Source organism: Danio rerio, chromosome 3 (assembly GCF_052040795.2).
Source record: "Danio rerio strain M-AB ecotype USA chromosome 3, GRCz13ab, whole genome shotgun sequence".
Classification (NCBI taxonomy): Eukaryota; Metazoa; Chordata; class Actinopteri; order Cypriniformes; family Danionidae; genus Danio; species Danio rerio.
The window spans coordinates 36,246,835-36,272,531 of record NC_141023.1 but is presented as its reverse complement, the minus strand read 5'-3'; the positions used below and the strand labels follow the sequence as shown (position 1 = coordinate 36,272,531).

The window sequence follows — 25,697 nt, the reverse complement described above, 5'->3', positions numbered from 1 at the left end:
CTGCATTCATCAAAAATATCTGTCTGACAAAAAAATGAAAATCTAAAATCTAAATGTTTTAATGATTGACAATGATTGATCAACAAAAAATATAATTATCAACATTTAAACTATTGCAATTTTGCTAATTGTCATTTTAACAGAAGAAAAAAAAAACCTGCATCAATAGTAAAAAGGTTAATAAGAGTTATGTAATTTTTGTAAGATTATGTCATTATTTACTCACCCTTAAATTTTTCCAATTAAAATTTCAATTCAATCCTAATAAGAATACAAATTTTTGGGTGAACTATCCCTTTAGGGACTTGATACAAAATGCCTATGGTGTATGGATTATTATCTTACACATTTACAATTGTTGAGAAAGCTGTATAATGCAACTGACCTTCAGTAAAAATAGTCAAATCATTAACGTTGTTCACAAATTATAATGCAAATATATGCAATGTCACACAAAAACACACAACCAAAGAAGTGAAATCACCTTGTGAAATTCCCAGAGCTCCATAAACCCCTAAACGCATCTCTCTTTTGGGCTGTGTGTTGTTGACAACAGGGTCATCTGTCCAGAGACTGAGCCAGTAGTTTGAGCCCAGAGAGGAGAGATGATGACAGAAGAACAGAAAGATGCTGAAGATGGACAGCGGCAAGCCGATAGCCTTCATGTATTCCCAAAACACAGACAGCTTCACCTACACAAAAAAATATTACTTAGAAAACATCAAAATCAACTTGAAACATTTCAATTTACATGACTCAAATTCTATGATTTTACAACAAACTATTAGTTGTTTTCAGAAACAGACAAACAATATGTCCTGACATAAGGAGACGGTTGGCTCATACTCTGCCAGTGTTGGCCTTGTCTGCTTCGGTCAGTCGGGAAGCTTCTGCAGATTTGGTCTTTGTTGCAGCAGCATCATCATTAGCTTCAGTTTTCTGTGTGGTTTTACCTGCACCAGTTGCATTAAGAGAGATCTGACTCTGCCTAAAGGACACAGAAAAACAACAGGTTAATAAATGTCAAATGGTAAATGATTGTTACATAAAGCCCAACTAACAATCAGATTATCTAGGACAAACAGTAAGTGTACAGCATTTACTTTTAATAGCCTAAATATAGAAGAAGAAGAAGAAGAAGAAGAAGAAGAAGAAGAAGAAGAAGGAGAAGAAGAAGAACAACAAGAACAAGAACAAGAACAAGAAGAAGAACAAGAAGAAGAAACCCTCAAAATATAAGATGAAAATTATATTGGAAAACACTAAACTCGGTTGAGATATTTATCTGACAAATTATTTGGCAAAAAAAGGCAAACCATAGCTTATCAAAGAACATGATTTCTTTTTTTACTATGGCATAAAATGCATAGAGTACCTGCAGTTTTAGTTTGTTTATTTATTCACACGGCAGCAAATTGTGGCAAGATCAACACAGATAAAAACATATTGCATGATAACTTCATAATAAGAGAAGATATGGTTAGATATGTTTTTTTTTTAGTTCGATACAATAATAATAACCTAAAATGGAAGTAACTGCAGCAAAAACTGGAACTAATATTTCATTGGTAAAACCACATAAGGCAAACCTCTTGAGTATTTCTCACAAAGCACGTTTCCTTATGTTATAATGAATCAATCAACTGAAACAATTATGACATACAAAAGTTTGAGTATACTTTATTTGATAGTGTCCTTAAACTATGCATTTAAGTAAGTACATTAAACCGATGTAATTAGAACACCTTATTAAAGCGTTACCTTGAGTTTTCCACTCTTCAAGGACAACTACACAATTAGTTTAGATAATCTACATCAGCATAACATCAATATGTTTGAACAAAAGGAAACAACATAAGTTCACCATTTAGGCCACTACTGTACACTATTCAAGATCTGATGCACTAGATTTGAATAGTTGATCTCTTTTTTTTTATTTATTTTTATTTTTTTTTACTTCTCTTTAAAACTGAAAAGCTTTTGAAATTAATGACACGTAGTTATTAACTGATTCACCAATTTAGTAAAAAATGAACCTACAAATCAAATTAATTCAAGATAAACAACATGTTCGTTACTTCAAAACATGCGAGTAAAAAAAGGCCATTTTCTCACCTTAATAGGGCAGCAGGACCTCCATTCTCAAGTCCTTTTCGTGGGACTGCATCTGAGGAAGAGAAAACATTGACTAAATCAGATATAAATAAGACACATCTTCCTGCATGCTTCATGCCATTCCACAGCCATACTGCAGTTCAGCACAAACATGTCTATATTAAAAACAGAAATAAAAAGCATAATTTGCTTCTAAAAACAACAACACCTCTCAAGCCAATTGAAATGAGAATTTCTGTAAAAATGAATGAAGGTAAAACAACCTTTTAGGGTCTAAGGTGAGAGTTAAGTTTAGAAGAATCACCAGCAGACTGTACTGTAACAGAGTCCAGCACCTCACACACAATCAGACAAATAAGGAACTGTTACAGTGAAAAGATTGCTGATGACCAGACATTTTAAAATATATCCACCATGCTAATAAAGAATGATGAATGTAACGGTCCAGCACACAGCAAAGAGCTTTTCCTATTTATAAAAATTAAAATGACCATTTACACTATTGTGTGTGAATTTTACACCATATTTTCAAGTTATTTTAATTAAAAACAAATCTAAGAAATTATTACACAATATTTTAGATGGTTTGTTTTATAAACTTGAAAAAAAGAATCATTTTCATCGAAAGCAGCCTGTGACTGAATACTTTAAATATAACAACTAAAGATTTTTAAACATTGAAAAACATTTTTGTTTTTATTAGGCTGGTGAGGTGACCATATCGTTTGAAACTCATACAAAATATTTCCTTTATAAATGAATGTTGTTCTTTTGTACATTTTATTCACTAAAGGGTTTTGTACATTTGTACATTTTATTCACTGAGGGACCCCAAAAATCCTGTACATATATTCATCTTTTGTAAATCTCTGATCATAGTTAATACAACCTGTATATAATGTTCATAGTACATCCATCTGTAAATATTATCCATAGTTTTTCTATAATTGCACTTTATAACTTATACCTGTATCCTGCACTTGCTGCTATTGCACTCCTGGTTAGACCTAAACTGCATTTTGTTGCCTTCCACATGTGTAATGACAATAAAATTAAACCTAATCTAAAATGCATCAATGTCATTCTAAAACTGGCTTATTAAAATTGGCACATATTAAAAGATTTCTGAAGGATGGTTTGATGTAATGTTTTGTAAGTTCAGCTTTGCAGTACAGGAATAACTGTTAAATACTGTACTGAACTGTACAGTAAAACAGTAAAGAGTTAATCTTTGAAACATTAAAAATATTACAATCCCAAAAATTGGACTTAAACTCATTGCATAATTTTGTATATATATTTAATTAGTCAGTTAGTCAGTTTATATAACATACTATTCAAAAAGAGTATAAATTATTCCCTCGAGTACTACTATAAAAAGGGCAACCATTTACTCTACCAAAGTAAAGCTTAAAGCAAGGATGTGTACTAGGTATATCAAGGGTTGTGAGCTACAATCCAGTTTGTCTTCATGCTAGAAATCACACGAAGAAACAGGAAAACTGGTCTCATCGCATCCATACAAACAGAAGAATGAGCTGATGGTGAATTTTAAGGTAACCCACCTAGTTGTTTGCAATGTCATTTGCATTTTTTATATCAATTTGTATATTAGATGTCACCTTTAATGCCATATTGAGTAAAAAAGTTCCATATTTTATAAAGTACATAACAGATATGTAAACAGAAAGCGATGTGACCCATTTTAAAAGGAGAGTGAAGTTTGTTACTCATAAACATCATGAAAATGGATTGGGAAACACTGATTTATGAAGCTTTGAATCCTTCACAAAGTTTGTTTGGAATCAGTGATTCAGACTGTGTATAGAATTGGCAAGATCACAAGATTTCAGTAAACAGGGCTTTGATACATCATTACTATTTCTAATCGCTTAAATTCAATAGTTCTCCACTGGGTGGCAACATCCTGGACTCTCTCATCAAGCCAATACGAAAGTGACTAAAATTGCAAGTTATTGACTAGCTGCTTGAGACTGGCTCCAAAATTCCCCTTGCTAAGATCCCAAACTTTACAGGAGAAAAAAATTTGACAGCCTTGTACAAAAAACGATTGAGTTAAAAAATAAAATAGAATGTTGCCATACAATACTATGCCTAAATTTCATAAATAGCTTAGCATTTGCTTGCATTGACTACTTTTACAAAGACACCATTAATCACTATTTACCTTAATTTAAATAAGGCAATAATATGATTAAGGCGATTATATGAGTAGGTTTATTAATGTTCCTTTCATTTTCCCGTCTTCCATGTTATAGTACAGTATAGTAGTATAGATCATTTAACATCATTACATCAAAACTGGACTGACACAGTTTTAATTTACTACAACTGCTATGTTAAGCTGCTTTGACACAATCTATGCTGTAAAGGCATTATAGAAATAAAGATAAATTGAATTGAACTATGTTTTTATACAGTGTAATAACTGTTAAAAGCTTTTAGTTACTAGTTAGTTAGTTGAAGTTATAAGCAACTAATAAAGTTATGGTAACTAATAACCTTAACTTTTTTGGAATTTGATTGTAATACAGTAATGTGCACCTCGACACAGTAATTATTGTTAAAAGTGCTATACAAATAAACTTGAACTAAACTGAAACATCAATCTAAATGCATTTAATTATCCGAGAGTGATGCTCGATCGGTCTGGGGACATCCTAAAAAGATAGCAATGACTGTCTGCGCCCACTTGTATCATCTTTTTTATTATTATTAAACAGTAAATGGTCAGTAATTGTAACAATGTAATGAAACATTGTGAACTATAGAAAGAACATAGAGGAGGCCAGGGGCTAAAGCAGTAAAAAAAAAAAATATATATATATATATATATATATATATATATATATATATATATATATATATATATATATATATATATATATATATATATATATATATATATATATATATATATATATATAAAATAACCGGCACAATATTCATAAAATAATAATACAATATAATAAGTAAAACAAGAAATACATATAAATTAAAGCTTAAAACAAAAATAAAATATTAATAAGGGTGTAAGTAAGAGTGTAAGTAATTAAACTTGTATCTTAATTTGTGCTCTTTAAAAACCTACAGATGATTTCACTGACACTACATATGGTGTACATATTTTTAAACAATCTATGGATGAATACTGTGGGTAGTGGTACACCATGACTAATAATAACTTAATAATAACTAAACAGGATTCATAGTTTCTACTATAGACTGGATGAGTTTTACAAATTTGTAAATGTGTTAATGTGTAAAGTGAAAAGGAATAATATTAGTCAATTAGTCTCATGTTGGCCTGTTTAACAGAGTCCAGAAATAAAAAAAAACCTTGAAAATTGTTAAAAGAAAGTATATTATGTGGAGACGATATTACATAAAAATATTACAAGATATTACATAAAAAAGCCAATTTTAATCCATGTTTTGCCTATGTTTTTGTTGCATTTACACAGTTCTGACCAGCAGCTGTCCATGTAATGTGGTGTTTCAAATGCTTCAAAAAAGAGAATCATTTAGCGAAGCAATTGGTTCAATGGTTTCAAAGCTTTGAAAAGTTTACTTTTCCCATCACTACAGGGAAGTACTAAAGAACTAACTCAGACCCTGTTTACACTAATACGTTTTAGTTTTAAAACGCATAAGTTTTGCTACAGTTACTCCATCCGTCCACACTACGCCGGAGTTGTCGAGTGCCGAAAACGGAGCGTTTTGAAAATGCTGAAGAAGCAACTTTCATTTTAAAACGCTGCTGCTCCGTGTTAGTGTGGATGGGAAAAAACTGAGACATCGAAAAACAGAGGCGTGGCTGCAGACGTTCACCTATCTGATTGTTTTTCCTCAATATTAGGTATGCCAGGTATGCATGCCAGAGTGTGTGTGTGTGTGTGTGTGTGTGTGTGTGTGTGTGTGTGTGTGTGTGTGTGGTCGCGTAATATGAGTTTACAGTGGTGTAGAGTGGACGGAGAGTTGTTCAGAAATGCTAGGTGAAACGCCAGTGTGGAGGCGGACCGTTTTCATTCTAAAATGCTGTTTTAAAAATAAACGTATTAGTGTAAACGGGGCCTCAGTCTGCACTTCAAACATCATACTGCACCTCAAACCTGCATGAGAACAAGCCCTACTCTAACATGCAGTACGTGCAGACCTATTGAACTTCTATGGCCCGGGGACCCATTACACCCTCAAACCTTCAGATTTTCCCATTTCGTCCTCTGCCTCCCCTCCCTCCTCTGAAGAGCCAACAGAGGGGACATAAAAAATAGGAACACATGGAGATGAAGACATACAGACAAACACAAAAAGAGATTTATCTCCAGACAAGGATTAAATGGGGGAACAGATCACACACAATGGGAACAATAGGAATCATTCAGCAGCAGTGGCTTTGAGACTGGACAGATGTGTGAAAGCATGAAAGCCCTTCAGACGTTTGCTCACCTCCCAATGACTCCTCCCCCTCCTCCTGCTCAGTGTTGGTGTAGGTGCGCAGGAACTCAGCGAAGGCACCCTGCCGGCCCAGCAGCTCAGTGTAGGAGCCCATCTCTGTGATTTCTCCATCCACCATAACCAAGATCAGGTCAGCCTGGGGCAGGAAGCTCAGACCATGGGTCACCAAAACACGAGTCTGAAAGTGGAGCATGTGTGATGGTGACATGTCTATCTATTGGAGATCTATTATGATTTATTGGAGTAATGCAAATGGAATGAGCTTACTCTGCCCTGTAGCAACCCTTGAGGTCCGATGACTTTCTCAAAGATGTGTTTTCCAACATGAGCGTCCACGGCAGAGAGCGGGTCGTCTAACAGATACACTGAACAGTTGCAGTACACAGCCCTGGCCACACTCACACGCTGTTTCTGACCTCCAGAAAGATTCACACCCTGAGATTACAAGATCACAAGATCACATCGTTAACCCGACTGACTGTTCTTTTTACACATTCAATGCAAGACACATCTTTGCCTCAAATCTGAGGTCAATATAGGGCTGTGCAATATGACTACTGTAAATACACTGTAGCATTTCATGTTATGCTTAATCGTTTATTTTGTGGTGTCACAAAATACATTGTTTAGTAATACTTTTTCATAATTTATGAGTGTAATATTATAGTGCAATATTATAAGCTAGAGCTGCACAATTAATAGTTAAAAGATCGCGATCTCGTTTCGACCCCCTTAACGATCTTAATCCAGCATTTCTACGATTCTGTCAATCATATTTTCAAGTTCAGGAGAGAAGAAAAGGCGGCTGCACGAGTCTTTTCAATGTTTCACACTCAGTGATATTGACACCTCCAAATGATGTTGAATGAGTCACATACTGTATTTATAAGGTATAATTGCGAGTAACAGGTAATACAGTTGCAAATATTATTCAGTTTGTGTCACAGAGTGATCGTTTGGGAGCCGCGCGCGAAGTATGAACAAGCACTTAGCAGTCAGAATGAAACCGAAAGTGTGCACTTCATTTAAACGATCATATCGCATTTTAGAGTTATGATCATGTCAAGCATTTGATGTTTTTTCTTTCATAGTGAACCCACAGTTGTGCATGAAAATAAAGGTTTACAATGTCAGTATAACTACTTTAGCCTATATATTGTTGAATATAATCTGATTTTACCAATGAATAAATTTGTCTAATATGACAGATTGCAAGCATATATCTCAAACATAATAATTCACCATCAGAATTATTATAAGTAGAATATAATTATTTATAGAAACCAGTAGACCTACACATAATATTATTATCGAGCTTGTGCCATATGTTTGTTTTTACCATACCTTTATTTTACATCTACAGAATCATGAGAGAATCGTGATCTTTATTTTAAGCAAAAAAAACGCGATTCTCATTTTAGCCAGAATCGTGCAGCTCTATTATAAGCCATTACAAAATGAAAACAGAAACAATAATAACAGCATAGTGAGAAAGTTCGAGCAATCTTGAAAGTGTAATGCTTACATTTTATTAAGCAATTTTTTTTATCTTAATGTTGGATTTGTAATCTTTAGTTTTTAAAGTGTTACACATTTCATTAATATTAATTTTACATTTCTACATAAAACAAAGAAGAAACAGTCCTTTACATGTGGTCTATATATTTAAACTATTAATTGATTGAATTTACAGAAAATGGTACAATATTGTGCTATATTTCGTTACCAGGATATGAGATGAATATCGTGAAGGGGTCAAGAATCTGATTTTAAAAAAATTGCCAATTGACACTACTTCTATATGCTAATTGATTTTACTTTTTATCAAAAGTTTTTAACGCAGTAATTACTTAAGGAAATTACATATTAAATAATAAAAATGTGATAATTTCCATATATTTCTCAGAACAGAAAAGGGACAAAGCTAGGTTTAAAATAAAAAAAAGAAATAAACTCTCCACATTTTTAGGAAAGTTAAGTAAGCTAGGTAAACAATATACATACACACAATTTTATAAAAACCTTGAGAATATATAAAATAATGAACATAGAAAGTATAGTTTATTCATATTTTAAACCTGTTTTTATTTCAGTGCATGAAAAAAGAGGGAAAATGGCTTTTAAATATAACTCATGTATTATTCTTGAAATAAACAGGAAGAAATTAGATAAATTTAAAAAAGAAACCCTAAATGTGCATGTTATGGAATAAAATAGAGCATATTATGGAATAAAACATTTAAACAATGGTTATATCTTTACAATATTTATAAATGGAACTTGGTTAAGACCTGCCTTCTTTAATCTACCATGGTTAGTTAAGACTTGACTTGCCTTCTCGCCAATCTCAGTTGTGTCTCCTCCAGGAAGGATCTCAAGGTCTGGTAGAAGAGCACAGGCCTCCACCACTTTCTGGTACCAGCTGTCTTTGGTTTCCCGTCCAAACAAAATGTTGTCTTTGAGAGTGGCATTTTGTATCCATGCTTGCTGAGGCACGTAAGCCACAGAGCCCTGAAGACAAAGTGAGACACTCAATCTCTCTCTATCATCCAATTGTGAAATGTTATCCGAACACCCAGCTTGGGCCAACAGAAGTGGAAAACTTTGAGAGTCTGATATTTTTCGATAATATCTTTAGCATTGTTCACTTAAATATTAAATGTCTGAAATCTAAACAAAGAAAAAGTAGGACTAAAAATTAATGGCAAGTTTTACAGATAGAAACTTTTACTTCTAACTCTATTTCTAAGAAAATTGGGGACAATGATCATGTGATGGTCAGATGTTCTTGTTTCTAATGAGGCACAAGATGCTTTCTGGATCATTTTCAAATCATGTGAAGTTCAAGCAGCTTGAGTGCTGCTGTCATTAAAGGAAAAGGGGACAAACAAAAAAGCCAAATTTCTGATTTATACATGCATGTGTCTGTTTTTTCACTTTCTATTGACTTTTTTTTTTTTTTTACAAATAAATTCTCTAAATGCTAAATTTGTTATCTGTGCTTTATAAAATAAAACACAAATGAACAATGTACCTATTATTAACATATCCAGAAAACTTCTAAGTGGTCTTTTATTTATTTTTTATAAAGCAGTATCTATACTTTTAAACTTAAATACAATGCAGCACTCCATTAGAAGAGCCACTGCCCTCACACAACATCATTTCAGTTGACTTCACTACAAAGAAATTCAATAGGGAGCACAAGGACAAAGGTCTGACTCTGTACCTTGATCGAGACCGATCCTTCTTGCTTATGCATCTCTCCCAGCAAAGCTGAAAGCAGAGAGGACTTCCCCGAACCCACATGCCCCACCACAGCAACCAGCGCCCCCTCAGGGATACTTACATTGATCCTGGAGGGAGGTAGAGAGAAAGAGAGAATAAAACTAAATCAGATACAAAGAATTAACTGTTTAATCACCTGTGGACACATGCAGTATTGCAAGAAAAAAGGTTTCATTTGTTCATCTATTCTTCCATTCATTATGATTTCTTCATTCACGTGATAATAGAGTGCTCTGATATTAACAACTGAATTTAAAATGAGCAATAATGCAAGACAAATTAAACATTTCAATCCTTAATTTGAAGTAGATGTGGCAGAAATCAAGATTGAAAAGGAAAACGGCGACCCAAATTTCATCATCCCTCTCATTAACATCAACGTAGATTCATCAGATTACAATTGCTCTGGGGTTTGACATTTTTCCTGTAATGGAGTTCATGCACATGTACTTGCCTGTCATGTCCTCAGTAGCCTGTTTCACTGGTTCTGCTCGGTGTAACCGCAATAATGTCAATGAGTGTCAGTACTACATGTCATTTTAATGCCTAGAATGTATTTACATTTGTGCAGAGTTTTCCATAGGGCTGGGAATTGAGAACAGAACAATTTACCAAAAACTAACTCATTTATTGATGATCTGTAACGTTAATGGTTTATGAATGCCTTACAATGTGGCAGAAACTATTGTAATCAACTTTGGCTTTTGCATTTTTGCTATTGAATGTAACATAAACAGGACCATGAGGGTGCTATAAAATATGTCCTATGAAGCAAACTTTCTTCTGGATTGAATTTGTTCAAAATTGTGTCATTGTGTCATTTGAATGTATAGTTTGTTACAGTAAAACAATGTTATGGAGATATGTATATATATGTGTGTGTGTGTGTGTGTGTGTGTTTGTGTGTGTGTGTGTGTGTGTGTATGTGTTGTTACATTGTTTTACTGTAACAAACTATACATTCAAAACATTCAAATGTCATTCAAAGATATTGTATTTGTTTACTCTTGAGTAACCACTGTGAGATAATCATGCATCTTAAAGAGTAAAATAAACACTTGAATCATAAAATTCCAAACAATTCCCAACCCTAATACTCTGTAACACTGAATGAGATGCTTTTTATTATACCACTAGTACTTGAAACATCCTTTACAGACAAATCAATTGATGTTACCTCTTCAAAGTTGGAGGGTCATCTTTCGACCAGCTGAAAGCTCCGTCTGCAATCCGGATGCTGTCAGGAGCTGAATGGGCAGGAGACAACAATGAAGTCTCTCAAGTGAACATCAAAACACATTGGGATGTCTTTAAACCCACAGATTTGTCATACAGCTGTTCTGCTCTTTCATACAATGCTGGTTTATGTCCATCTGTGGAAACTATTTTGAGACTGCAGGGTTTTAAAAGTCAAATATGAACCGCATACATAGCACATTGGTTTGATTGTAAATGTGAAGTGCTTTTGAATCAATATACTTACTTCCAGAAATGGCTGGCCGCTCCACATTGTCATCATCCAACTCCTCATGGGACAGAAACACACGCAGGCGTTGCATAGACACACTGGCCTGAAGAAAGCAATGCAAGTCGTAAAAAAAGAAAGCCATGCAGACAACACTTCTTCACATTACTTGATCTACAGTTGAAGTCAGAATGCGGTATATGCAAACAGACTTGTAATTTCAGTTAGCCAGCCACAGGGCTTCTGGTTACTTGCCATCCCCTTTAAAAATTTCCTCATTTAAGATCTGATATCTTCAAAAAAATGTGTTTTTCACTGCCTGGATGAGATCTGATATAAAGTGGGTATCAGAGCAAACAAGAAACATTGCATTAAATTATATCTTTCTGCGCCATGTCTTTAAAATGTGGAAATTAATTTTACCTCACTATTTCTAATGGAATCTCTGCGCTAGCCTGCTGCTAATGATGGCGCCTGTGTTTTTCATCTCTTTTTACGATTTAACAACCAAATGGACGCTTAAGTCTATTTAACTGAATGTATTGTAATTACATTACAAAATCGATGCTGTAAAAGGAACCTTATGAAATTAAAAATAGTCACATAAAGCTTTCACCGGAAGTTCATCATTGGCTGAAAAACACTAGCTGGGCATATTGCCCATTATTAGCCCTTCTGAAATATTAGCTTTTTTATATTGTTCCCCAATTTCTTTTTTTATTCCAACACATTTCTAAGCATAAGTCCTAATAACTAATTTCTAAAAAACGATTTATTTTATCGTTGCCATGATGACAATACATAATATTTTACTAGATTTTTTTCAAGATACTAGTATTCAGCTTAAAGTGAAATGTAAAGGCTTAAATAGGTTAATTAGGCAAGTTAGAGTAATTAAGCAAATCATTGTATAATACTGCATAATATTGACCTTAAAATGGTTTTAAAAATTAAAAACTGCTTTATTCTATCCAAAATAAAACAAGACTTATCCAGAAAAAATATATATATTATTGAAAATACAGTTTTAAAAATTAAAAACTGCTTTATTCTATCCAAAATAAAACAAGACTTATCCAGAAAAAATATATATATTATTGGAAATACAGTGAAAAATTCATTGCTCTATTAAACATAATTTGGGAAATATTTGAAAAAGAAATTTACAGGAGGGTGAATAATTCTGACTTCAACTGTATGGTCAAGGTAATAACCATTTCAGAAAATGTTGACCATATTCTGAGGTATACATGCAGCATTTTAATAAGAGAGAGACTGTAATACCTGCACCATGCTGCTGATTACCATGGGCAACATATTAAGAGGGAAACGAAGAATGTTGAATAGAGCCAGAGAAACAAATGCCTTCTGAGCATCCAAAATATTGTTTTCATCCACTAAAACATATACAGCGAACGTGGAGAGTGCAACCTTCATAACAAAAAACAAGACATGAGCGAGTGTAACTCCACAACCACAAGCAAACATTGAAAATTGTACAAAAGAGCCACTTACCAAAAACGGCGCGCAGACCCAAGTAAAGGTGGAAATAGCACCAAGGTAAGCCATTTTCTTCAGCACACGCAATTCACTCTCTCGGATAGCAGATACTTTGCCTTTGAAAGCAAGTTCCCATGCGTAGAGTTTAAGCACTTTAATGCCATTCAGCACCTCATTCATAAGCTTGATCCTATTGTCCTTGCTTTTCATTTGGGCAACCTGTGGGTGAGTGCTTCAGATTACCAAACATGATCTGATTAACAACATTTTGAGGTAAATAAACCTGTCATGCAGGAACAGAGGTGCAAAAAACCTGGTAGGTTTTAGTTTTCATGGCAATGACCGCATTTAGAGGAACCATTAGCACCATTACGGCAACTCCTGCGAGCACTGAAGCACCCAAATTCTGATTTAAAAAAAGAGAGGGAAAATAATACAGGCATTAGTGATGTTGAATGAAACAAACACACAGTTTATACAATTCAAAATCTCTTTACATACCTGCCACAGAAAGTATAGAGCCAGGATAACCTGCAAAGGTGCTGACCAAATCATATTGATATATGTAATGAGGTCCATGAACCGCTGCGCGTCTACAGACATCAGATTCACAATCTCTCCAACTGTGGATGTTCGCCGGGCAGCATTGGTAATCACTAAGGCCTTAAAAAATTCCGAATAAATTTAAATGGATTAAAATTGACAGTGAAGACATATATAATGCACAATAAAAATGCATTTAAATACATGCTGCAGTCTTTTTAGAATCCTAAATAAAGTTGCATGTTGAATGTAAATTTTAAGGTTTTCAACACTGCTTTACTAATAATAGGATATTTTACATTAAAATATATTCAAATAGAAAACAAAAATTTTACATTGTAATGATATATGTTTATTTATTTTTTACATAAAATTTAACATATTTGATTGATTAAATACAGCTTGAGTGAGCATGAGATGCCAAATTGAAACTACAGGGCACAACAATAAGGACTGCATGATGGCCTGGGGCCACCGTGAGAGATGCTAGGGACAGTAGACAGAATCGTTACTGGCCCGATCAGTAAAATCGGGATCACTAAAGTTTAATTTGCATGTGACTATTTGTAAATTGTGTGCAAATATGGTCTTAGAATCGAGAAAGAGTTTGTGCTTTTAAGCCTTTAAATGCCGTCTTCTCTGTAATGTTAGATAGACCACATTGTTTTTCAGTTCCTCTTATCTGATTGGATGTTGTGAGCACATTATTATTTTTTTCCATAACCTGGTAACAACCAGTACAGCGAAGAGACAGCAACATCAAAATATGAGGCAAAAAAAAAAATTTTCTAACGTCTTAGAAGCAGACATTTATATGGGTACAACATAATGAAAAAATGAAGTGATGTTTTGCACAGTTTGCTGTAAGTTTGGCAGGTCGGCCACCTTATGTAAAATATTTCAGAACCGCAATAAAATACCTGCACATTTTCCATACTGTTTATTTTGGTTGCATAACACTTAATTTTGCATATTATGCATTTATTAACATTTATAAAATAATTAAATTCTAGAATCACAGACGTTATTTTTGACACATAATTTAAAATATGTGGCTAAAAAAAGAGCTATTAACTTTTCCTTTTTTGTAGGTGGGGATATTAAAAATTTTGGTAGGGCAAGTAAAAAATTGGGTCATTAAAAAAAATCCTTAGCATTGAACCCTAAACTAGTAACCAATTTTAAAACTTTAATAAATTAACAAATTAATTCATTAATAATTCAATAAAATTTCTGAGAACCAAATTTTTACACACTGATATTGAACAAATGTATTATTTATGCTTTTTTTAATATCTAAAAATAAAAAGAAATATAAATATTAATATTAGCTTATTACACTTCATAATTAATGCATGTCATGCATTTTTATCAATCAATCAATTAAAACTACACTTACTTTTCTGTATACAGCACCAACTATGGCTGTGCGTAACCTCATGCCAGTCACAAAGCAAACGTGGAAATATTTCTGAAGAATGAGTGTTTGCAAGCAGGTACAAACGAACAGCAGGGCAGTGTAGAAGTAGCCATGCCAGGTGGGGGCACTTGAATCATTCACAAACAGGATCAGCAGCCTAAGATACAATAGACCAAATTTAATACTGTATGTCAGTCCTCTTCACCACAAGAAGAATGCAAATATCCAAGATTCAAGTGTGTGAAAACTGGGCAAACTGGTTAAAGGCTCTCTGCCGTGAGTTCAAGTGTTATTTTCAAGAGATTAAGCGGATTTAAACATGGTCCAGTGCACAATTTGATGGCATAACTTCCAACATGCCAAAACTAACTCTTCATTGAAGCCCTTTTAAGAGCCACAGCTGTTGTTTTGACATCGAGGCCTTCCTACTGAGTTAAAGTCATTTCTAGCCACATGACTGTGAAAACGCTGAGGGAAGGCTTGCCCTTGCCCCTGCAGACCACTACTGCTCCTGAACCCAGCAAAGACTGAGATAATTACAAGCAGAAAGGCAAAAATAGCTCATGTTGTTGCTGTAGATTCATACCTGAGAATTTCTGGTCCAACAAACATCAAGACGTCATGTATAATCTTATACAGAGAGCTGACGAGAAAGTATGGTCCGAATGTTCGGCAGAGGGCAAAAAAGAGAGACGGTTCCCCGGTTTTCTGAAGGGCTTTTGCAAGCAGAATCTCTGACTCCTCTACTGGTTGTCCGTCCTTCTTTTCTCCTCTTGTAGATCGTTTTGGAGAGTACAGTGTCTTGTCTACCGGCCTAGCACAAAACACATACACCAGCCAGAGGATTAGCCAATTTTGTAGCAAATCCACAGTCTTTATTGTCTTTGAGAAAACGATTAAAAATCGAACTCTTCTGTCTGACCTTTTGACCTTGACACATTCCTGGTCCCAGCGGCGCACCAGCTGTGGCACCACTCTCTCAGACTTATCCTCATTGTTGAGTGACCACAGATCTTTCTCCTCCAGGGGCCGTTTATAACCCTTCACCATCAATCTGTGAAAGAAGGGAACAAATGTCAAGTAACAAAAGGACTTTTTGAATGCTGACAGATAGTACATAGAATACAGAAAGAGACTGAACAAATGGGAGCAAGAAATTTCATGAGCAAGACAAAAAAAAAATGCATAAACAAGCAAGCAATTTCTCTCTCAATTATTTTTTTTTTTCACAAATGGAATTTCAGCTCACCCTGTAATCCACCAGAAAGTGATTTTTGACAAGAATGAAGCTCCTGACTCTGGACATGGATTCTATAAACAAACATTTGATAAAACATGTAAACGTGAGGGAAAGGAGATGGTATTATTTACTTTAAATATTGTTTATTTTTGTATATATACATAAATATATTTATGAGTGTGTATTAAACAGTATCAGCTCAATTAATCAGGATGAATGACATTCTTCCAATGTATAAATCCTACATATACATTTATTTTAATACATATTCATGTCTAATATTACACTGAAAAACTTTCACTTCAAGATGAAAAAATACATAATAAATATTTCATGGTTCACAATAAAATGGTTTATCTGCAGGTATACGTGATCATATTTATCAACCAAAGTCGGTTTCAAAGTTGGGTTTAATGCAGGACAAAAGATTAATACACTACCTGACAAAAGTCCTGTCGCCTCTCCAAGTTTTAGGAACAAGAAATAATAAGTTGATCATTTGGTATCAGAAGTGGCTTATATAAAAGGCAAAGGCTTCTAGATTACACTTATTTTACCAAAATAAAATATGATCATGCCTTGATTTTTAATTATTTAATTTGGACAGGTCTGACTTTACTAAGACAAAAGTCTTGTCACCTAACAGAAATGATGTCCAGTATAGAATATAAAGTCATGGTAAAGTGGAAAAACAATTAATATTGTGTATGACCCCCATTAACTTGGAGGACTGCATTCATACATCTCTGCAATGACTCAAATAACTTATTCATAAAGTCATCTGGAATGGGAAAGAAAGCGTTCCTGCAGGACTCCCATAGTTCATCCAATGGATTAATCATCAATGCCTCCTCCTTTATCTTACCACAGGCATGCTCAATAATGTTAATACATGGTGACTGGAGTGGCCAATCCTAAAGCACCTTGCCCTTTTTTGCTTTCAGGAACTTGAAAAAAGGAGGCTAAAGTACGAGAAGGGGCGCTATCCTGCAGAAGAATTTAGTCAAGTAGTGTATATTTTTTTATGTTTCTAAAATTAATATAGCTTCATAGAACATGTTAACACTCTGTAATCTAAATATACTTAATGGTTCTAAATGACCCAAACAAAACATTTTAGAGAGAGAAAGAAAGAGAGAGGGATGTAGAGATTGAACAACAATATCTGGATAAAATAAGGAAATTTACTAACCGAGTCTTTGACGACCTCTGAAAACAGTGGAGGTTGGTCAGACAAGCAGGCAAGGATCAGGGAGATGAGCAGCAGGGTGTAATATATGTAAAAGGTGGTATATCTGAATACACCCACACTTGCAGGCTATAAGGAAAACCAAACAATACTACTTTAAGGCGTTGATCACATTACAGAGAAATCTGATTTGGTTCAATGTTCACTCAGGTCTAACTATAATTTTGCAATTGAGAGTGGAGTCAGTTTTTATTTATTAGTTGCTACAGTAATGATATTACAATCAATGTAATACTGAACGTTCTTCTTTTACAGGAACTGAAAATTAGCTGACAGTGTAAAAACAGACAAGAAATTTGGCTTTTCCTGCGGTCCAGAGCCCACATGACATAAGCAACAGAGGCGTTTAACATTTTCATGAAAATACTGCATCTAAATCAAATGACTATTTACTCATGCCCACATTTTTACATACAGAACTCCATTTAGTTCACTACATAAGTTAAGAATGAACACGAATAAGTGAATTCACTTATAGATACAGATATATAACTCTTTATAATGATAAAAAAATATTAAATTCTGTGGCCAGTTTTGTAAACTGTTTAGATCAGCTTTAGTAAATCACTCCCATTCAGTCTCATTCAAGAGTGACTGTAAAATGTATTGAATGTAAATTAAATGTGAAATTAAGATATATACATACACAAAACTATAACCATTTTGTAATTTAAATGAAAGAAATTTAGAAAATATTTATAAAAAACTTGTATTTGAAATATATGCATTCGTCTTTAATATTTATTAAGATGCATTTAATATTATTCCAATTCCTTGCTCTGTTAAAAATCCTCAAGGAAATATTTGAAAAAAATACAATAAAAATCCCAGTATTTTGACTTTAACTGTACATGCAATTTTGTATTTCAGCATTGCATTTTATTTGTATCAATTTGTTTTTGTTTTGATTTACAGATTTTAATTTTTGATTATTAGTTAATTATTGGTTATCGGTCCATTACCTGCAGATTTGTTGTGGCTAATAAAATAATTAGAAACATAAATAAATAAATAAATAAATCTAAAAACTATATAATCATTCATTTATCCATTCATTTTCTTTTCGCATTAGTCCATTTATTAATCCAGGGTTGCCACAGCGAAATGAACAGCTAACTTATCCAGCACATGTTTTATGCAGCGGATGCCTTTCGAGCTGCAACACATTTCTGGGAACTATATAATCATTTTAAATAATAATAATAGCACAAATTGCAAAACAAATAAATTATAAAATCTAACCAAAAATTATAATATTTTGTTAAGTTTTAACAAAAGAATAATATTTACATCATTCAGTGCGTGCATGATCTTGGAGCGAAAGGTGATCGTAGCACACACTATAGTGATCAGCCAAAAATTGAGCATCACTCCTGAGGACTGGACCCCCTTCATCCGCTCGTACTGGATCAAGAAAGTAGCCAGCAACTGAAAGACATACATGAACATGAGCAGACCATGCTACCATCTATAAAGAAATCTATTTCCTCCCTTCAAGGAAAATACATGTATGTCATTTGAATATGAAATCAATGCAAAGTAAATTACAGGCAAAGCAGTTTAGCTCAGCTCTTCCTTTTGTGAAAGAACGGGTCTCACCATTGTAACACCAAGCATTGTGGGGCTGACTAGGTAGACTGGGGCTACTGTAGCCCCGTGGCTTCTTTCCCAGAAAGAGTAGAAAACATCTGCCCAGCAGATAAGCCATAGGGTAAACCCGATAACCTGGTGGAGGAGAGTCACATGACCTTCAAACCCCTGTTGACCTTGACAGAGTTATCAGGAAACACATTCACAAAGCAGGCTGCAACACGCAAACAGAGTTGTTTACTGTACTCACTGTTTTGGCTCTGTTGAGGTGGGTCATGCATATGTATCCGCGATCATGGCTTTTGAGGTATAGGATGTAGAGTGGTGCAAAAAGCCAGAGGTAGAGACAGGGTATCCAAACCAGCACAGTGTTCTGGAAACATGGGGTCAGGTCTGGATAGTATGTTTGCCATGTCCGGTTCCAATCCTGAAAACAAGACAAGAGGGCTTCATTCCTTTCTCCACATCTCTAGAAATTCTTTAGATGAAACATGGAAACAAAGCAATTATTGAAGTGGACACTGTGATCTCAGACGAGTAGTAAAGCACACAAAGAACTAATGATGTGTGCAAGGAACAAACACTTCAGGACTTCTGCGAGGAGCCTTCTGAGAACCAAAGTCAAGGATGTTTTTTTCTACGCAATAGAGCAGAGCTGAGAGTCTTCTTTAAGTAGTAACTTCTAAAACATTAACTAAACCTTTTCCTTACAAAGAAAATCTAATCTTGTTCTCTGCAGGAAGCATGTGTTCCCATAACCCTGCTGTCTCTGAGGAGAAAAAAAATAGATCAATAAATTAATGAGAATAACAGATCAATAAATAAAAGGCTGCTCAAGTGCAAGACACGAAATGTGATTTGCCTGACATTTGAACTGTTGAGTTAAATGCATCTGAACAGCAATATCAACATTTTATGTTGACACTAATGATTCCTTCAAAAGCTGTTAAGAGCAACGTATTTCATGGCATTTATATTCTAAAGTACTTGTTTTTCCTAAAAGAAAAACAAAGCCAGTTTTTAGAACCACTAGGACTAAAGGACAATAATTCATATAAAATGTAAAACTCCCCATATAAAAAAAACATTAAATAAGTGAAAATATGATAGAAGCAAATTACATTTTTATTTTAAATATGTGCTAATAATGAAATTTTATTTTACTGCAAAACATGTAGTTGACAATATTGTAGAATTTATTCAAATAATATTACAATGTGATAAGGAAATTTGACATTTAAATTAGTATTTTTATATCATGGAAGTCGCAATGATTAATATATATATATATATATATATATATATATATATATATCGACTTATCGCACAACACATGGACATCACCTCAATCATTTTTGATGATGCAATATATATCGTCCATACAAAAAAACAATTCTAGCAACATTGTAGCTGATTGTGCAACATATCTATCTCTACTGGAGGTGTTAGTGTCAGTATGGTTAAAACACTGTAGTATTTACTATAAATTACTAAAGTATATTTTTATGTGGGTGTTGATCTAGTAGCAGATATCGCAGCCTCTAATACTTTTTAGGTTGCACTTGTTTGTTAACATTGATTATTATTTATTTAGGATATGTGTTTTCCCATTCTGATTACAAAAACCTTATTACTATAATTAAATTAAATACATATCATATTTTATATTGTACTTGCATTGTGTTCTGAGTTCTGACATGATATAATGAGTGGCATAAAACTGTCTTAAAATGACAATAATATCGTTTATCCAAATATATTTTGGTGCAATATAATGTACAACAAAAAATAGATATCGTGACAAGCCTAGTGGAGGCATTTGATCTATTTCCTCACTTATGGCTGAACAAAAAGATTGCTCAATTTCTTAAATAAAAAAGTCTGAAAAATGGCTGTTAGAATAATATCATCTAAAATTACTATGATAACCTTCTAAAATAGCTTATAATTTATTCACAAAAAAAATCTAATATTGCAATTATTATTACTACTACTACTACTATTAGAGCTGGGCGATATGGCAAAATGCAATCTCAATAATTAATTTCCATATTGAACAATAACTATATATATAGTATATAAGTATATGTATGTTAACGCTAAATATATAAGTCAGAATTATTACCCAAACAACCCCCCCTTTGATTTTTTTTCACTTTTTTTAAATATTTCCTAAATGATGTTTAACAGTGCAAGGAAATTTCCACAGAATGTCTGACAATATTTTTTTCTTCTGGAGAATTTTTTTTTCGGCTAAAATAGAAGCAGTTTTAATTTTTTTTAAACACCATTTTAAGGACAAATTTATTAGCCCCTTTAGGCTAATTTTTTTTCGATAGTCTACAGAACAAACATTGTTATACAATAACTTGCCTAATTACCCTAACCTGCCTAGTTAACCTAATTAACATAGTTACGCCTTTAAATGTCACTTTAAGCTGTATAGAAGTGTCTTGAAAAATATCTAGTCAAATATTATTTACTGTCATCATGAAAAGATAAAATAAATCAGTTATTAGAGATGAGTTATTAAAACTACTATGTTTAGAAATGTGTTGAAAAAAAATCAGCTCTCTGTTAAACAGAAAATAGGGGAAAAAAAACAAACAGAGGGGCTAATAATTTTGACTTCAACTGTATATATTTTGATATAAGTTGCTAATGCTTCCAGATTTAAGAGTCTCCCAACAAAGACTGAAGCCGCAAAAATTAGATTGTCCATTAAATGGCATAGCATATTTCAACCGATAACTTTTTGGTGGCTGAAAATGTGGTACACCTCTAATATCAAAACACTTTTAGATTCACAATGTTGCACACTTCTGCTGTGTGATTGGCTTTTAGATCAGATGTCACTGATATAAATTTTATCGCAATTTAATATAATATTTTTTATTGGCCCAGCCCTAACTATTCTTTTTAATATAATTTAATAACAATAATATTATTAATAATAACAACTATTATTTTGTGGTAAACATGACTAGAACATGTTGTTCAGAGGGTTTTAAATAGTTACCCTGGTAGACTCAAAAAAGTTTTGTCTTTACAAACCAGGCAAACTTCCACTGCATTGTAGTCTTGGATTAAAAAATGACTTCCTACTTTAAGAAAAAAGTTGAGAGCTTTTCGAGAAAAGCAGCATACTTTCTTGGTAAGCAGTCACCTGCCAGACTGATTCATATTTCAGTGTTTTGGCCTTCTGATCCTAAAGGACAAACTGACTGTCTAAACATGTCACACTCCAACTAATACTCCTAATCCAATGACCTGTCAGATCTTGCAACTCAAATAAACAAAGTTTCCTTTTTTCTAAATATGACAAATGATTACACATGTTCTCAAGTAAAAATTAAACTGTCTGGCATGAGAGGAATTAAGTTAGCAAGCAAAAAACAAGTCAGAGCAGTGACAAGTCAATTCTTAAGCTTTACACTGTGGTAAAGACAAACATTGAGCAGGTGTCACTGTTTATAAATCACCTTTATATGTGACGATTATGCTCTCGCAGAGAAATACTAACAGAACAAAACCAAAGTCCATAGAGGTATAAACATTTATGGTAGTTTGCCGAGTAGCTAACCGGTTAGCTTAGCAACCGTGGCTGCGTCTCAATATTAGTGAGCTGCCTACCTAGACGGTATTACTAGGCGTTTGAACGCATCATAACAAACTAATCCGTACTCTTCACATACATAAGTGGTGCCTGGAATTTATATGACTATTCAAAAGGCCGTTAACTACCGTCCAAGACGACACACATGCTGTCTAGTTAGTCAGCTCGCTATGTATTGACACACACCCGGTGTCTCCATGCTGTGAAACAAAACCCCGGCGAACCTCACCAATCTGTACAATACAACATATCGTCGGAAAAATATAATTCGTGAAGGTAGAAATGTTTGTTTACTCACCCACAACGGATCAGAACCGTCCAAACTGCAGAAACTGTCAATACCCATTCGCCCCAGGAAAGGTCTAATTAAGTGTGCTGAGTTTACACTGCCGCCGTTTCATAACCACTGCTGTGTGTTATGGTGATGGGGACCTGTGTACAAATGCCACACATGTGGTCACACATAGAGGGCGCTGCTGCTTCATTGATTTAACTATTGACGTAACGAAAGTCACGCACGACAGCATGACAAGTGTTTTTTAAATGTTAAAACTAGTTTGTAAATTAACAAGAGGAAGTAAGTAGGCTATTATAATCTTACCAGCCTAGATAGGTTAACTCAGCTAATGTTCTAGCTTTTGGTTTATTTGGTTTTCAACCCTGTATTAACCTACTTGCAGTGTATTTATAAAGTGCCCTTTAAATGTTTTTTCCTTATATATTAGTTGTTGAATAACATAAAATTTAATACAACTAATAATAATACAATTTTACAAATACAATACCAACAAAACATGTATACAAAAAACAACAACATTATGTACAGTTGAAGTCAGAATTATTAGCCCCCCTTAGAATTTTCTTTTCCTTTTTTAAATATTTCCTAAATGATGTTTAATAGAGCAAGAAAATTTTCACAGTATGTCTGATAGTATTTTTTTCTTCTGGTGAAATTCTTATTTGTTTTATTTTTGCCACAATACAAGCAGTTATTATTTTTTAAAGCCATTTTAAGGCCCCTTTAAGCTATTTTTTTTTTCGATAGTCTACAGAAAAAAACATCATTATACAATATCTTGCCTAATTACCCTAACCTGCCTAGTTAACCTAATTAACCTAGTTATGCCTTTAAATGTCACTTTAAGCTGTATAGAAGTGTCTTGAAAAATATCTAGTCAAATATTATTTACTGTCATCATGAAAAGATAAAATAAATCAGTTATTAGAGATGAGTCATTAAAACTATTATGTTTAGAAATGTGTTGAAATGTGTTCTCTCTATTAAACAGAAATTGGGGAAAAAATAAACAGGGGGCTAATAATTCAATGGGGCTAATAATTCTGACTTAAATTGTATGTATATAAATGTATGTAAATAAATATAGAATCAGCTGTTCTGATTCTGATACAGCTGTTCTTTGTCAGTTAAATCAGTTGACTGGTGAAATTAAAGTTGTTAAACCCAACTGGTTGAGTTATTTAAAAAATAACCAAATAAAGGTTAAAAATAACCCAACAAAGAACCAAATATTTAACCCAACTGATTAAGTTATTAAATAAATAACCTAATAAAGGTTAAAAATAAAAATAAAAATAAAAATAATAATAATAATAATAATAATAATAATAATAATAATAATAATAATAATAATAATAATAAAATAAAAACAGAGCACCAAATAGGTATAACTCAACCATTGGGTTAAATCAATAACTCAACGGTTTTTAGAGTTTTTGTTGTTGTTTTTGTTTTGAAGGCTAACCATTGGCATAGTTAAAGGCATAGTTCAACCAAAAATAATTTTATTTACTCACTATTTACTCAACCTAAAGTGGTTCCAAACCTTTGAGTTTATTTTTTCTGTTAAAAACAAAAGAGGCTTTGAAGTTGAAAACTTGTAACCATTGTCTTCCATAGCAAAAACAAATATGGACAAGTGACTGCTTTTTTGTTTCAAACTCAATCAGGTTTAGAACAAGTAAAGGGTAAGTTCTTTCATTCATTCACTTTCCTTTGGCTTATTCCCTTAATTCATCAGGGGTCGCTACAGCGGAATGAGCTGCCAACAATTCCAGCATAACTTTTACACAGCGAATGCCCTTCCAGCCGCAACCCAGTACTGGGAAACACCCATACACACTCATTCACACATGCAGTATACTGCATGTCTTTGTACTTTAGGGGAAACCTGAGCACCCAGAGAACACCAACATGAACATGGGGAGAACATGCAAACTCTACACAGAAATACCAACTGACCCAGCCAGGGCTCAAGGAGCAACCTTCTTGCTTTGAGGTGACAGTGCCAACCACTGAGCCACCCTGTCACATATAAAGGGTAAGTGAAATAGTAAATTGGAGCAATAATGAGAGCAACTTTTTATTTTGGGGAGAACCATCCCTTTAAGGGTTCTTTTAATTATTTTTTACTTTGGTTTGATTATGCTTAAAGGGGCTAATAATTGTGATCTTAAAATGGTTTTTAAAAAAATTACAAGCTGCTTCTATTCTAGCTGAAATAAAACAAATAAGACTTTCTCCAGAAGAAAAAATATTATCAGATATACTGTGAAAATGTCCTTGCTCTGTTAAACATAATTTGGGGAACATTTAAAAAAGAAAAAAAATTAAAAGGGGGTCTTATAATTCTGACTTCAACTGTGTTTTTTAAATCGCCTGAATAACATAAGCTTGCTTTGGGGAGAACCATCCCTTTAAGGGTTCTTTTAATTATTTTTTACTTTGGTTTGATCATTGAAATACAGTAGCAAAAAGAATTTATTGACGGGATATAGTTCACTCTAAACTTAAAACTTCTCTAAATTTATTGACCCTCAGGCCATCCAAGAAATACATGACTCTATTTCTTTAGGAGAACAATAAAGAGTATTTTAGGCTAAAACTGTGTTCCTTGATAATTCATACAATTTATATCAACAACTACTGACTCTTTAAGAGTAAAAATAAACATGTCAATTACAACTATGACTCATACTAGGGAAAAACTGTCTGTGTGGGAACCTGAATATTATTTAGTATTTATTTACATACTATTTCTATTTATTTATAGACTATTTATTATGAATTAATTTTTAATTCACAGCAACAAGACATGAAAATATGACTCACGCATGAGGTGACACAACTCAAATTCAAAATTACAGCTGAAGAAAGCAAGTCAGATACATCTA

General features: G+C 33.5%; 1 protein-coding gene across 3 annotated transcripts in view; it reads right to left on the bottom strand.

Moving 5' to 3' along the window:
- The window catches only part of abcc1 (ATP binding cassette subfamily C member 1 (ABCC1 blood group)), a 30,568-nt gene extending 7,598 nt beyond the window's left edge, over positions 1 to 22,970 (bottom strand). Inside the window, exons 1-23 of one of the 3 annotated variants that reach the window (XM_087244850.1) lie at positions 22,804 to 22,970; positions 19,140 to 19,316; positions 18,899 to 19,024; positions 18,590 to 18,727; positions 17,243 to 17,368; positions 16,060 to 16,121; positions 15,733 to 15,864; positions 15,397 to 15,624; positions 14,790 to 14,967; positions 13,349 to 13,510; positions 13,161 to 13,253; positions 12,863 to 13,066; positions 12,632 to 12,778; positions 11,366 to 11,453; positions 11,060 to 11,129; positions 9,824 to 9,950; positions 8,929 to 9,105; positions 6,862 to 7,029; positions 6,586 to 6,772; positions 6,336 to 6,377; positions 2,116 to 2,167; positions 847 to 988; positions 485 to 692 (exon numbers count right to left, since the gene is read on the bottom strand). In XM_087244850.1, the coding sequence (XP_087100976.1) occupies positions 485 to 692; positions 847 to 988; positions 2,116 to 2,167; positions 6,336 to 6,377; positions 6,586 to 6,772; positions 6,862 to 7,029; positions 8,929 to 9,105; positions 9,824 to 9,950; positions 11,060 to 11,129; positions 11,366 to 11,453; positions 12,632 to 12,778; positions 12,863 to 13,066; positions 13,161 to 13,253; positions 13,349 to 13,510; positions 14,790 to 14,967; positions 15,397 to 15,624; positions 15,733 to 15,864; positions 16,060 to 16,121; positions 17,243 to 17,368; positions 18,590 to 18,727; positions 18,899 to 19,024; positions 19,140 to 19,316; positions 22,804 to 22,851 (3,082 nt within the window). In that variant the 5' untranslated portion in view covers positions 22,852 to 22,970. Of the gene's footprint in view, positions 1 to 484; positions 693 to 846; positions 989 to 2,115; positions 2,168 to 6,335; positions 6,378 to 6,585; positions 6,773 to 6,861; positions 7,030 to 8,928; positions 9,106 to 9,823; positions 10,719 to 10,859; positions 11,130 to 11,365; positions 11,454 to 12,631; positions 12,779 to 12,862; positions 13,067 to 13,160; positions 13,254 to 13,348; positions 13,511 to 14,789; positions 14,968 to 15,396; positions 15,625 to 15,732; positions 15,865 to 16,059; positions 16,122 to 17,242; positions 17,369 to 18,589; positions 18,728 to 18,898; positions 19,025 to 19,139; positions 19,317 to 22,803 lie in introns of all 3 variants that reach the window. The other 2 variants (XM_087244852.1, XM_087244851.1) reach the window with 2 other exon arrangements.
- Between the last annotated feature and the right edge of the window lie 2,727 nt (positions 22,971 to 25,697).